Source organism: Theropithecus gelada, chromosome 15 (assembly GCF_003255815.1).
Source record: "Theropithecus gelada isolate Dixy chromosome 15, Tgel_1.0, whole genome shotgun sequence".
In the NCBI taxonomy this organism is placed as follows: domain Eukaryota; kingdom Metazoa; phylum Chordata; class Mammalia; order Primates; family Cercopithecidae; genus Theropithecus; species Theropithecus gelada.
Window position 1 is genome coordinate 63,883,324 of NC_037683.1, and position 15,805 is coordinate 63,899,128.

The following is a 15,805-nucleotide window of genomic DNA, read 5'->3' on the forward strand; positions in this document are numbered from 1 at the left end:
AATGTTTCTGTGCACAATGTAATATACACTTTTAATCATAACCCTAAGTATCACTTGCTCTGAAGAGCCTTAAAGTAAAAGTAAAAGAGAAAACATGGCTTATGTCCCAAGAAAAATAAAATGAGATGTTTTGTTCATCACTTCTACCCTCACTTGCTGAGAACCTATCTTTTAAGCAGAAAGCTAAATAAGCTACATTATTTTTAATCCTTAACTAAAATCCCCCAAATGAGTATTAGTATTCTCACTTTACATTCACTTAAAAAGGGGCTCTGCCAGACGCACTGGCTCATGCCTATAATCTCAGCACTTTGGGAGGCTGAGGTGGGCAGATCACCTGAGGTCAGGAGTTCGAGACCAGCCTGGCCAACATAGTAACACCCCATCTCTACCAAAAATACAATAATTAGCCAGATGTGGTGGTGTGCGCCTGTAATCCCAGACACTCAGGGGGCTGAGGCAGGAGAATCGCTTGAATCCAGGAGGCGGAGGTTGCAGTGAGCCAAGATCATGCCACTGCACTCCAGCTTGGGCAACAAAGTGAGACTCCATCTCAAAAAATCATAACAATAATAATAATAAAATAGTAAAAAGAGTCTCTGATCAATAGACGGATTTTGGCGACACATGGTAGAAAGGGAAGTTTGAGCCAAGGTCAGACAGGCTCCAAAACTGTATTCTCTCCACTATACCTGGCTGCCTCTGGCCAATCATCTAGTAAGGAAGGTCCTTAAAGCCAGAAAGTGACTTAAACTCTCCCAAAAACATTTCGGATGTCATTCTACAGCTTCTTTTCTACCCATCTCACCCTAAGTCAAACATCAGCTCAACGCTGTCCTTATTTTTTAAAAATGATGATGAAACCCATCAGGAAAAGTGCATTGTGACCTTTCACCCTCACTGAGGTTTTGCTCTCAGGACAGTACAAAGGGAAGACAGAATATTTTACATTTTATGTTTTAAAATATACATGAAAAGTAGTTGTAAATAACAAAATGTATTCTCAGAGACCAGTGGAAAACAGTTGCCCTCTCCCGTTTTCTCTTCTCCTCTAATTATGGCAGACATTTTTATGTAAAAGGGAACATTAGGCAGTTGTGAAGGCTTACCCTTTCCATCTCTTTGAAGTCATCATCTAGCTTGGTTCCTTCAGCTCCTCCAACCTTCTCACTCACTTTCTGTAGAAAATAAACACAAAGGAGAATTATTATAAAGTTTCTTTAAAAAATGTGTTAGACATTTTAAGCACTTTCGCAAATATCATCTAATGTAATCTCACAACCATTCCCTGAGTTACATGGAGAGTCTCATTTTTATAACAGCAGACTGTGGCTCTGACGGTCTGAACAACTTACTAAAGGCTATGCATCTGGTGGGTGTAAAAGCAAGCATTCAAATTTGTATCTTCTGATTTCAACCTCAGTGCTCCTTCCATCAAATAAATCATTATATAACTACCTAATCCTAACATTTTCCTCTTGAAAGTTCTAAAGGACAACAGCACCATACAATAATCATTTCCCTCTGATAATAGATCTAAAATGCTACCTATGTAGAAAATTGCTGTTTCTTCAACCTAGTCCTAAATGGGCTATTGAACCGATAATCACAAACATCTATCAAGCTGTTATAAAAAGAAAAAAGTCTCAGCCCAGCTAATCTTCAGACAAAAGTACTTGTATAGTATAGTCTGTCTCATAAAGCTGTCTACATCCTTACGTACATAAGACAAAACATATGGAAAGTTGTTGAGGGCATTTCTTTGCTACTTGATCATTTTTTATCACACATTTTATATTTGTCAAATAACAAATGAAAAGAGTCATTAATCACACGTAAAACTCATGTTCATAAAAATTAGATACACTATTATGTTCTGAAATTGTTCTGAAATAATGATTCAAATTAAACACCAAGGGATCACACAAAATATACTCTGGTTTTATCAAAGACAGAAATACTAAACGTTAATGGCACAAGATTTTTTCATTCCCTTTAAAATACCCTAATTGTAAAGATAGATGCTTTTCCCTAAGCTGTCACTGTATTACATAAAGTTATCGCACACAGATATCAAAGCATGGTTTTTAATTTCCTTCAATATCAGCTAGGTTAAGGGTCTTTGAGAAGATTCCTACCATGACCAACCCACAGTAAACTCAGCAACAACCTGGTTCACCTCCCTCCAAAGGGCCCCTGGATACCCTGCTCCACCTCGTGGCCAGGAATGCGCTGATATCTCCTTGTTGGGGGGTCTAAGCTGTGTTCCTTACCCCCTCTGTCTGTTCTTCACTTCCACTTCCTGCCATCAGGAAAACTCTCAGAAGAGACCACTCTTGGGACAGCCACGAGTTGGAATTCTACCGTCACTCTGGCCCTGCATACCAGATGCCACCCATTCCACCCCATCAGTAGGAAGAGGAGAAATATGGCACAGTGGAAGAGCATGACATGGACTGACCCCTCCATTCCTTGATAGGAACACAGAGTGGTTATGAAAATTAAATGGCATAAGAATTATAAGAGCATATGTTTGAACCTAACGGTATACAATAAATCCTAGTTCCCATCTCTCTCCAATAAAATGTGTATCTGTTTACCGTATCCCAGTTTCTCCCATCAGTTTATTTAACTGTTATTTCATACTCTGAGAAGAAGCTGGCAATCTTCCTTGACATAATAGGATCTTAGGTAGATAAAGGGCAATGATTTAAAGTGAAAGGTTATTAAATTTGTATCACTGACACGTACTTTCACTTTCAATTTATCATTTAATATGTATACCCGGAGAACTATATAGAATATATATCATTACTACATTGCAGATGAGAAAAGTGGGGTTGCATAAAGTACGATACTTGTCTACAGTAGACATCTTTAGCTAGGAAGAAATAGAAGCAGTTTTTCCAGGAAAAACCCCTAGGAGTTTTTAATTCCACCCAACAGCTCTGAAGAGCTGTCCGTGGTGCTGGCTGTCTCTGTCTGAAGTTCCATTAGACTCAGAAGGCTAGAGTACGTGTACTCATGCCTTCACTCTTAATTCTTGATATCAGCCCTCTCACTTAACTTGTGCCCTGAGTGATGCTGACTGATGATCCCCTATTTCAGCAGTCTTCACAGATTTAGGATCTGTCTGACATCAATACCACCTAACCTGAAGCCTGTACCAACTGTGATCTTGTTTGTCAGCCAGCTTCTTGGTCTGCATTCGTAAGGGTTTTTACCAAACTAGAAATTGGGTGGGGGGGAGGTTAGAATTCAGTTGAGAACCTATGAGGCCAGGCACAGTGGCTCAAGTCTGTAATCCTAACATTTTGGGAGCCTGAGGCAGGAGGATCGCTTGAGCCCAGGATTTCCAAGACCAGCCTGGGCAACATAGTAAGACTGTGCCTCTACAAAAATTAAAATAAATTATTTGAACATGGTAGTGTGCACCTGTGGTCCCAGATACTCTGGAGGCTGAGGTGAAAGAATTGCTTGGGCTCAGGAGGTTGAGGCCACAGTGAGCCATGATTGTGCCACTGCACTCCAGCCTCGGTGACAGGTCAGACTCAGACTCAAAAAAACAAACAAACAAACAACAATAAAAAAACAAAACATCAACCACCAGTGAGTGGACCAGCATATTCAGGTTTCAGTAAAGGTTATTAATATAATATTATCCATATCACCAAACCAATTTTTACTGTCACACCGATTCCCTCTCATTTTGCTCAGTGACAGCAGTTTTAGCTCACATGTCAGTTCCCTCTTGTGTCATATTTTTCAAGTACATAGTTTACCACCAAACTTGGGTTAGGAAACTCTAATCTAGTTGAACTCCCACACAATAAAGAAATATTTTCTACAAAACCCCAAATCAATTGTTGTCTCCATTCTACATGACTGTCTCACTATATTCCAAGATTCTATTTTTTGTCAAAGAGAATCATAGATCGACCCCTCATGTGACCTGTGACCTGTGATATTTAATTTCATTTAAAAAACAGACACACAAGGAAACATATAGCTGAGAGACGCCTTCATTAATAGAGAATCCTGGTAACCCTGTGTTAATCACATTTTGACCAACTCTAGAGAATAAACTATTTCCCTTATCAAAAGCTCACATTTTCAATCCTATATTGTTAAATATAGAGTGATTTTAATTTCCTCTCTTGCATCCATCAACATCGTAGCACCACAGTAGCTAGATCATTCTATCAAATGAGATACTTGGATCCCACTGGCCATTAACAATTCAGAACTAGTCTTGACAACACACTGAGGTCAAGTCATCAATCCATTGGCTTTAATTATTTGGTGTGTGTGTGTGTGTGTGTGTGTGTGTGTTCAAAAAAGAGAGAGGGAGGAAGAGAGGGAAAGGAAGAAGAAGGGAGGAGTGCCTAAATGAGAATGAGAACAAGAGACAGCTTTTCTCTTCTCTATAAAAGCTGACATTTGAGCTGCTGACAGAGACAGTTCACTGAATATAGCGAATGATGTTAGCAGTTAGACACTGATACTGGCCTGACTGGTTGGTTGATCTAAAAAATTTCTTATGTAATTAGATTCCTGGAGGAAAAAGTAATATTAAAAATAACATCTATATTGTTCTCTGGGCTATTTTTCCAAGTCACAAAGGAGCTAAATATATCAAGGCCCTGAATTAAACATAGTGGACTATGTAACAACTGACTCATTCCTTAGGAGTATGGCAAATATTTTTTCTTCATTTTCTTTAAATAATGTTATTAAAACTTCCTTTTATTTTATGCATAAGGATCAAGGTAAGGAATACAGGCTCACTGATAATGAATTCTGTTTCTCCTTACCTGGTACCACTTATTTGATGCTATTATTTTTCCAGCGAGGTGATATCTAAAATTGAGACTTTACAGTACTGAATATTATCTGATGCCACTTAGTACACTTTAACATATCTGCCATTTGAGAAACTGTTCGCCTATTTAAAAGCAAAAGATATGAGAATCAAACAGAACAGTGCAAGTGAACCAGTATGTTCCCCTATATCATCCAAAAAAACCCTAAAAACAACTCCTAAAAACAAATCCCCTGTACCACCTAAAAGCCTAAAAACACTGATGGTTCAAAACCTTTAAAGGTGCCCATTTAGTACAACATTGAGACTTTATGCTTCTAATCTATTACACTTCCCATACACTCTGTATTCCCAACAAACTAAAAATCTCATTTTCCTCTTATTCTTTATTGTCTTCCTCACAAGAGGTATTCAGTAAAGATTGCAAATACTAATGTAAAGATGACTTAGAGGCAGCATAAACCAAGGCAAATAAGACTGCCCACCTCATTCTGGGATGGTATTTCAAATAGCTCAATTTTCAAAAAAGAAAATAAATAATACAATCAACTCACACTTTAAATTAAAAGTCTTAATTTTAAGCCTGCAGTATTGGACATCTTGTGCTACATTTTTTCCTATACCAAATAAGAAAAATGTCAAAGACAACCACCAGCCAGAGACAGCTTAAATAAATGACTACTGTTTTCAGCCCAAAGGATGCTGTCCTGCTTTCCAATAATGACTCATCCTCCCCCAGTTAGCTGTCACCTCTATGCAGAAGACATTCCATCCTCTAGGGGTGGCTCTGATTCTTCCCAGCATTGTGTTTCATTTACTAAATGCTTAAGAGCCAACTACTGTGCCTACAAACCACCATTTATAAAGGTCTCCTTGAAAATCGCATCATCAGTGAAATTCAATAGACTTAAGACCAAATTTATTCATGCCTCCCACATTGCCAGTTTATTTACCTCTGAATTTCCCTGATGTTGTTCAGCCACTATTCATCATGCAAAGCCAGGTTTCCTTACCATCCACCAAATGTGCTGTTTGTTCCCTCTGCTTTGTACCTGAAAGTATTTCCCTTTTCTAATCTTCAAATTCTACCAGTTGCCAAAAACGCCCACCCAGATGACATCTTCTCCATCATCTGTGACTCCCCATCTGAACTGGAAGTTATCGCACTTCCTCTGCACTCTTAATGAGACATCATCTGTTGGATTACCTGGAATGAACTACTCCATGAGTAAAACTGCTGAGCGTATTTGCTCATATGAACTGTAAGCTGCTAACGGAAGAGATCATCTATCATAGGTTCTTTTATTTGAAAATGTCTGAGTCTTCAGTAATTAACATAGTGCTTGAAGAGCAGAGCAGAAAATATTTATCTCAATGAATTATTCTAAAACTAAAAATTGCATGTAAATTAAATAAGGACCCTTAACTATGAGTTAGCATTGGTCTGTATTTCTTAAGAGTTTAATCTCCAGTCTAAAGTATATCTTTTACTCTATCAACAACAGGGAAAGAGCAAGAAAATTCAACAAACTATGATGTATGACATTTTACTTACAGCCAAGGCTAAAGAAAATTCTATCTTTGTTGTAACTATTCTGCATTCATCCACTATGTGACTTTCATTACAACTGCAACTAGCATTAATGACTTAATTCTTTTCATTAATCCTGGTGCCATCTAAATACATGTATTTTAGTTTATATGCATATGCACATATTTGTATATATAAACATACACAAATGTTGGCAAGTGTGTTTTTGTGTGTATACGCACATACATTTGATGGAAAATAAATATAATACTTTTCCAAAATACTTTTTGAAAAATCACCATAATTTTAAGTATAGCACCATTTGTTTACTCATACTAAAAGAGAATTACTTTAATTAACATTCTATAAATTAAGTATGCATAAGTTTGAAGAGTAGAAATCAGAATTCATAAAGTATCCTGCCTAATCTGCATTATGGGGCAATCCATAAAATTATTTATTTATATGTACAAAGAAATACCAATGACAATTCAGTAAATGATAGTCACTTTAGGCAAGCTTTTTAAAAATTGGATTTAGAGTCAAGAGACATGAATTCCAGTCTTGGAAATGTCACCTAATAGTTGTGTGAAAAAGAAAACACCTAACCTCTTGCTGCCTCAATTTCTTCACCTGAGCAATGAAAACCAACATCATCTAACACTGACTCTGTTTTTAGAATTAGATGAGAAAATATGTGTAAAAGCCCTTTGTCAACTATCAAAGAGCATAATTTAAATAAGGGATTATTATTCCTTAATAAGCAGTCTTAAACGAAAGATGGAATTTTAAACTATTACACACATTTAGCAAAAAAATCTAAACGTAATTTAAGTGTATTATTAAAAAACAACATTACTTAATGCACAAGCTCTTTAGAAAGACATAATAACTAGCCCTGTAGGACACTACTGTATTCTCAATATTTACAGAAAGGCATCACCTCTGATAATAAATAAAAGACCATCCTCTGACTCTGTGCAAAAGCTCTTTGTTATTCTTTGTTATTTAGTAAAGTACTAAAACATTTAAAAACACAATACAATACTTGATGACATGTCAAATATTTAGAGGGAAAAAGAAGAGTGAAATTTCAGCAGTATTTTTTTGGTATTTGGCTAAATACACATAGATACTGTTTTTCCAGACGGTGGTATCCCCATGTATAATAGACAGGGTGGATTCACTTTACGCAATGTATGTCTCACACTAGTCTTTCTCAGCTGTCATTAAGTTGGAATGCTTAAATGCCATGATGTTTTGAAAATGGATTTCAAAAAATACATATTTATTTTCCTATCCAGAAATTTAGCATTTTCTTAGAAAATGGGTAAAGGCATTCTGTCTATCTAAATGGAGATAATTTTATTTCTCACTATCAAAAAATTGTATATTTAAGAAAATTGGAAAGTTTCCTTTTATATAATATAAAAAACAGTGATGTTCCCACGAATTCAACAGGATGAAGACTGATTTTCTTTGAATATCTACAGCTAAAAACTTTAAAATGAGTTTGAGTGCGTTAAGTACTTGGCCTTTTTCCCAGCTTCCAGCCTATTTTGTTCCTTGCCAAACACTTTATGGAAAATGCAGAAATTGATTTGTATGATGCTGTGATTGTTTCTGGTGTGGTTCACTGGGGTTAAAAGTAATAACTTTTTCAGCCCCATTTCCCCAAGATGAAAAATTCCCATAGACTCCGGGGCAAATTATTTACATCCTTCAAAAGGAGTTGGAAAAATTTATGATAGAGGGATCATGCAGAGCTTTCAGCTCCTTCCTGGAAAGATGGTTTATAACTACCCATAGTTTCATTTGCAAGGTTTCCTGTTTTTGTATTACAGAAAATTTTTTGAGTATATACAATGTGCTGAATAAAAAATAACTGGTATTTCTCTATTTTTCAACTCCCCCAAATAATTTAGTTCATCATCGGATAAGGGGCAATTTAAGAGGGCAGTTCAGCAAGCAGGGATAATATTTCCATAGTTTCCCATCCCTCGCAATAGGAAAAAATTTTATACATTTTCATAGTCCACTGCAATAACCCATTGAAGTTACACAAAATATAAAAAGACAGTGTCTGCTAATAACAGACTCTAAGACTTGAGGTCTGATTTATGCCATGTAGTAGTTTTTTGAATTCTATTTAAAGCTAGTCATAAATCCCCTTGAGGAAAAAAAAAAAAAAAAAGCAACTCATAAAGAGGAAAAAAAAAAAAAGTGCTAGTAATTACTTTGGGATTTCTGAGCTGGTTACTAAGTGGTCTAGAACCTAATGCTTGATGACTCAGTTGATAAGTCCAAAGCAAGTCAATCAGGATTTCTCATTTGTTAAGAGAAAGTTTCTGGCTAGCCCCTTTCTACTAACCAATTTTGTGAATTGAAACTACAAACTACCCTGGGCCTATCTCCTCATCCACAAAATGGGGCCAGAACAGGGTGGACCTGGGTAATCAGGAGAGTTCTAAGATACATTACAAGTATAAATTTCATGCTTATTTCTGTGATGGTGAGTTGCATGCATCAACTTCACAAGTCTACAGTATCCAGTTGTTCAACCAAACTAAAGCAATAGCTGTGAAGCTGTTTTGTGGAAATGGTTAACATCTACAATCTGTTGACTTCAAGTAAAGAAGATTATCCTTCATAATGTGGGTGAGCCTCATCCAATCAATGGAAAAGCCCTAAGGACAAAGCTGAGCTGACTTTGAGGAAGAAGGAATTCTGCCTCAAGACTGAAGCATCAGCTTCTGACCAAGAGTTTCTGAGCCTGCTGACCTGACCTGCAGATTTCTGACTTGTCAAACATAACTGCATGAGGAAATTCCTTGAAATAAAATTCTCTCTCTCTCTTTCTCTCTCTCTCTCTATGTACACACACACACATATATACACACACACACACACGTATACATATGTATATATATATATGCATGCATATGTATGTGTGTATGTATATCCATGTATCACTGTTTTGTTTCTCTGGAGAACCCTAACTGCTACAATTTCTACCTGCTACAGTACTATTTATAGCATAACACAGGCAGACCATATATTAGGAAAGGGAGGAAAAGAGAAAGTACTATGCAAGGTGCTTAAAAAGAAAATGCTATGACACATTTTTTTTTTTCAGATTAGGGTTATTTTGGTACAAGTTCCATTCTTTAGAAAAAAAGACACAAAAACATCTTAAGATTAAACCCACCAAATGGAATGAATATAGCAGCACTCAAATGGAATGCCTACTATATACCTGGAACTTTGCAAGCACTGAAGGTTTTAAATGCAAATAAAATAGGCACATGCTGTCTGGGAACCTGCAGTTTTGTTTAGGTGACTGTATATATAAACAAATCATTTCAATACAATGGTGTACATACATTAACAAAAGTACAGAGTTCATCATGGACAATTAGAACATAGCTGAGAGAGAAGAGTAGGCTGGGGAAAGCTTCCTGTAGGCTGGGCTGATTCTGAAAGGAATTAGTAAGCCAGATGAACAGACATGGGATCGGGAAGAAGCTTTATTACATAGAAGTTTCTATATGACAAAAAGCAAACAAGCAACAAATGTAGCATATGCACAGGAGAGTGCATATATTTCAGTGTTGTCAGAGCTCAGAGGTGACTGCTCAGGGAGAACATGCATCCAGAGTACAGTTGTGAGTCAAGGAAGGAACCCTGAGCATCAACAACAATTAAAGATGAAGCAGGGAAAGAAGCAAAGAAACCGACCAAAACCAAAAAACAGAAAGTAAAGGGAAAATCAGGAAAGAACAAGGTCACAACATTCAAAGAAGTTTCCCTAATGAGTATAAGCAAGCCCAGAGGATGGGCAAGGAGGTAGCAGTAGGGTGCGGCTGAAACAATCTTTTCGGAGTCATTAGAATAACAGTCTGATAGCTTCCGGCAGTGCAAACTGCATATATGTGATGTAGGTTAATACAATGGGCTTAGAGACAAAATAAGCATGATCCAAAAGACACTAGGAATCAGATAATAGGAACTACATCCCCATATTATTTTTCTCAGATAAATTTTATTTGTTCATTTACTTTTTAAAATTGTTTTAAATTATACTTTAAGTTCTGCGATATATGTGCAGAACATGTAGGTTTGTTACATAGGTATACATGTGCCATGGTGGTTTGTTGCACCCATCAACCCGTCATCTACATTACGTATTTCTCCTAATGCTATCCCTCCCCTATCCCCCAATCCCTCGACAGACCCTGGTGTGTGATGTTCCCCTCTCTGTGTCCACGTGTTCTCAAAGTTCAACTCCCACTTACGAGTGAGAACATGTGGTGTTTTGTTTTCTGTTCCTGTATGAGTTTGGTGAGATTGATGGTTTCCAGCTTCACCCATGTCCCTGCAAAGGACATGAACTCATCCTTTTGTATGGCTGCATAGTATTCCATGGTATATACGTGCCACATTTTCTTTATCCGATCTATCGTTGATGGGCATTTGGGTTGGTTCCAAGTCTTTGCTATGGTGAACAATGCTGCTCTGTTCACATCCTCATGTTTTTGTGTACAATATTGCCCTCTTCCATCTCACTTTCTGCCTACAGAAATATCATTTGGAACCACAGGAAATGCTCATGAAAAGTACAGTAATTGATGGCTGCAGGGCTCTAAGACTTGGACAGTTTTTTCCCATCCATTCAAGGTAGGCATTTCAGCTTTGCAGAAAGCCAACATCAGGGACAGACTGCAAGCTGATGGATATTTGAATATATCTGAGAGACTTCCTACATGTATTTCACACCTCAGTATAGTCAGTTCTCCATATAGCATTTTATGTCACCAAATGTGGCAGTGAAGCTCTATCCTGAGATAAATGTTCTTCCTTCCTAAGCCAAAGGAAGCTACTGGCACCATGCTCATAGATGCAATAATAAATCATAAGCTTTACCTTAGCTAACAATAAGAAAGAGATATAAAGAGACTGCAGAGGTAGTCATAAAAGTGGATGGGCTACCAGGGGGCATGCAAGAAGTGACCCCAGACAGAAAAATCACTGACTTCTCTATGGAGGAAATAAAAGTCCTGTTACTGAGAAATTAGGACCAAAAATATAACCACACAAAACTCAGAAAGAAGGATTCCTGTCTGAGGTATGAAATTTGAAAATTAATATCTATAGTAATTCTATGATCTAAATCAAAAAATGTAAAAAGCCTCCTAATGACAGGGAAGACATACATATCCATCCATCCATACATACACAAACACATTTCATTTATAATCTTGGGCTGAATGCCCTGAATGCTAAGCAGCTCATCACCGCCTAAGAAGGCTATGCACTGACAGATGCTCCACTTTGCTTCCACCCCAAGCCGTGAAGTCTGCTGCCTGCACTGCAGCTGACTCCCTGCTGATAAACAATACAGGCTTATGCTGAATCAGACAAGAAATTGTGGAGGCTCCCCTACTACACAAATTCCTGGCTTGTTTTCTTCACACAGTCTCAGGTATCAGAACTGTACTTGTCCTCTGCCCCCACAGAGTATAAGTATGTAACACGAAAGGCTGCTGCAATAGATGAAACATATATGCAGAGTAATGCCACTGAATCCCACACCACCTACCTGCTAACTTAAGCTCTTCCTTCCCATTATGCTTTCCACGTATGGACAGAGCTGCCAGCTTTATCTTTGCATTTCCTACTGCCTCAGTCAACTCTGTGCCAATAGAGTTGTCCCTCATTGTATGCAGGGGATTGTTCTGGAACCTAGAATCCCTGTGCCTACCAAAATCTTACATACTCAACTCCCTCAGCTGGCCCTGTAGAACCCACATATACAAAAAGTTGGTCCTCTGCACAGGCAGGGCTCACATCCCATGAATATTATATATTCCATCCACGTTTGGTTGAAAAAAAAAATCCATGCATAAGCGGACCCCATAGTCCAAATCAGTATTGTTCAAGGGTCAACTGTGGTTATATGTCATACTCTTACATAAATACAAATCTCATACATGCACACACACAAATATATAGGGAGCATTTTATAAATAATGGACATTTCTGGATTTTCTATAGATTTAGCATGCTTATACTCATACACTAAACTGAAGACAGGCGCTAAGTACTATTGCAGGATTCCAACCCGGCACTAATGGCTTCCTTTTCTTTCAAGTTTCTGCCTAGTGCTTTTCAAGCCATGTGGAAGACTTGCTCTTGAATGAGTTGACTGCTTGCAGAGCTCTGACGAAAATATGTCAAAAAACAAAATACAGAAAGGACACAGGAAACAGTCTCCTTTTAACTCTGCTTAGGCTTAGTAATGTGCTAATGTCAACATCTGCCAGTGAGTGGTAGGTAGCGAATATCAGGATTCTAGGAGGCTGTCCTTTTAGTTGGTCAAGTGAGATCTGAGAGGAAGAGATAGAGGAATATTTAGAAAGAAAAGACTTTTAAGAGACTGGCTACCCCTTCTCATGATGTGGCAAAAGTGAAGCAGAATATGTACCAGGAAGGGAGCCCGAAGGCAGCACTTTTGAAGTTACTTGTCCTTTAGCTCTGGAATGTAGAGGAAAGAAGATAAAATGCATTACTTTGTAAAGATATAATTTATATCCCATAAAAGGTTCATCCACTTAAAGTATACAATCCAGTGATTTTTAGTGTATTTACAGAGTTATGTAATCATCACCATACTCTAATATTAGACCGCTTTCATCATATCAAAAAGAATTTTTTTACAGCATTCACTGCCCAGGCTCCTTCCCCCAACTCCACCCCACCCTTGGTAACCACACATATACTTCTGTCTCTATGGATTTACCTACTATGGTTTACCTACTATGTTTTACATAAATGAAATAATATAATTATGTGGTGTTTTGTCTCTGGCTTGTTTCACATAACATAATGTTTTGAAGGTTCCTCATGTTGTGACATACATCACTGCTTCATTCCTTTTATGGCTGAATAATATTTCATTGTATAGATAATCCACACTTTGTTTATTCATTCAACTGTTGATGGACATTGTGTGCTACTTACTAGGTTGATAACTGTGGGCAAACTGTCTTACCTCTTAACTTTTCTAATATGTGGATAAATAAAAGCTACCTCACAGGGCAGTTATACATGAAGTTATGTGAAGACTGTACAATATAATTGAGTAAGTGCTTTGTCAACTGTAAAGTACTTCACCAATGCAAGAGATTAGCGTCAATCTATGAGCACCAATATATGTCCTGTTACCTAAGAACAAGGTGACATCATATGAAAACTCACGGATATGGTAACTATAAACTTCCAAAATGCTTCTGCCTCAGACAAACATGTGGCTGAAGGAGGAAGCACAGATACTTTCCAAAAATCCAGGTAAATTAAAAGGTTGAGGGCAATTAGTCTAAGGGGCATCATTCCAGATGATCTTGAAAAGCAAAATAATGTGCCTGTGGACACCTGTTATGGAGTGATGAACTTGAGATTTACATTTCAAAATGCAATTCTCTACTGAGAGTGCACTTTCTAGAAGGGACCTATATTAAGTTTTCTTATCAAATCAACTCAGGTTACAAGAGTTCTTTAGTACACTGGTTCACTGAGCTGGCAAGCAGAGGTTAAGGGAATGTGAGAGGGAAATAAACACATTCACTAGCCTATGCAGTCTAGTTTTGTTTTGTTTTGGCAAAACGAAGGATTACACTTTTGATGTGGGGTGAAGGTTGTAGGAAAGAGGAGGTCTGACCACCCATCAAAAAAGAATCACTGCAGAAGTAAACTTATGATTTGATGGGAAGATATCATCCCACGGGTACATACTTGTGCTGAAGAGTGGGGAAGGCAGCAGCAGTAAGAACTGCTGCGGACGTGGGGAGTGAAGTGACCAGGTGTGCTATGTTCAGACAGCCAGGTGTTACAGAGAGAGGACTGAAACCCAGGTCCCCTGATTCCAAACCCAATCAAAATTCTGTTCCCAGGAAAGGATCTATTTGGGTTGGCTATAATCAATATGCAACTTCAGTGTGCAAAAATCTTTTAAATTTTTAAAAATTTGCTTCTTATATCTGTTTATATTGTTAAAAGCTGTTGGTAAACACTTTCTTGGAAATGAACAAGAATTGATTAAAATCAATTAGGCTTTACTGTCCTTCAATAATAAATCCATAATCTCCTTCCTTTGCCTATAGGCCTATTGAATCACATTATTACTAGGCCAATTATACTCTTCCCCATGAAGACTTCCAAACCCCTTTGTGCTCCCATGGCCCCTTTTAGATAGTATTGTTAGATAGTATTTTAAAGTATCGTTGTTTATATGAATGCCTCTACAAATTTTTTGAGTTCCTGCAAGGCAGTGATTTTGATCTTGTTCATCCCTCTTTCCCAGTGCCTAGTGCAGGCCTGATACATGCTCCAGAATATATCAGCAGACAAGGAGGCAGTGGAACAGTATACCAACCTCTATACTAATTTGTTCTGCTTATTCTTCCTTTAACTTCCAATTTCTAATTAATTCTTTTTGATATCATTCCCCTGAACCATCATTGTATTTGTCTTTTCCTCTTTCCCACCAAATATACCTCTTGCAGTGGCAAACCTTGAGGGCAAAAGTCAGTTCCAGGAAAAAAAAGTAACTAACAACAACTCCGGTCACAATCTCCCAACAGCACTACCTTAACAGGTTATGTTTTAAAGGGTAATATTAAGGTGCTGGTATGATTGTTGTTGAGAATATGATGAAGTCCGAAAAAAGAGTGAAAGCGAGTTGGCCTACTCAATGCTCATGTCATTTAAAACAGTCATGATCAGACATAACATGACAGTCAAATGTGTTGCCTTTTTTATATGCTTGTTTCCCTTCCACAGTATCTCCTCCTCCACCATCACAGGTCAGAACCTGACTACCTTGTAATTTCTGCCACTTGTTCATTTAAAAATAGTCACTGAATCTCTTTTGTATGTCAGGCACTGAGGATACTGTGAGGAGGATGTGCAAAGGCCCAGGGGTAAATAGGGAAAGCATGGCTCCTCCAAGAGACCAGCACCGATGAAAATCAGAGAGGAAGGGAGAGAGCACTTGAGATGAAGCTGAAGACACTGGCAAAAGCCAGAACCTGCAAGCCCCTTTGGATGAAACAAAGGCTTCCATCCTAACAGCAATGAGGGAGTCTATTAAGTCAGCTTGGGCTGTCATAACAAAATACCAGAGATCAGGTAGCTTAAACAACAGCAATTTACTTTCTTGTGATTCTAGAACTAGAAGCCTAAAATAAGGGTGCCAACGTGGTTGGTTTTTGGTGAAGGCTCAATTCCTGGCTTGCATGTGGCTGCCTTCGCCTTCTCACTGTGTCCTCACATAAACCTTCCTCTGTGGTTGTGTGGAGAGAGAAAGATGCTCTCTCTTTCTCTCTCTCTCTCTGTGTCTCTGTCTCTGTCTGTCTCTCTCTTTCTCTCTCCCCCGCCTCCCCCTGCCTCCCTCC

At 38.0% G+C, this 15,805-nt stretch overlaps 1 protein-coding gene across 1 annotated transcript in view; it reads right to left on the minus strand.

Annotated features, from left to right (window-relative positions):
• Positions 1–15,805, minus strand: part of SH3GL2 (SH3 domain containing GRB2 like 2, endophilin A1) — a 228,259-nt gene that overhangs the window by 50,512 nt on the left and 161,942 nt on the right. The window contains exon 2 of the mRNA XM_025359842.1: positions 1,110–1,178. Coding sequence (XP_025215627.1) covers positions 1,110–1,178 — 69 coding nt within the window. The remainder of the gene's footprint in view (positions 1–1,109; positions 1,179–15,805) is intronic.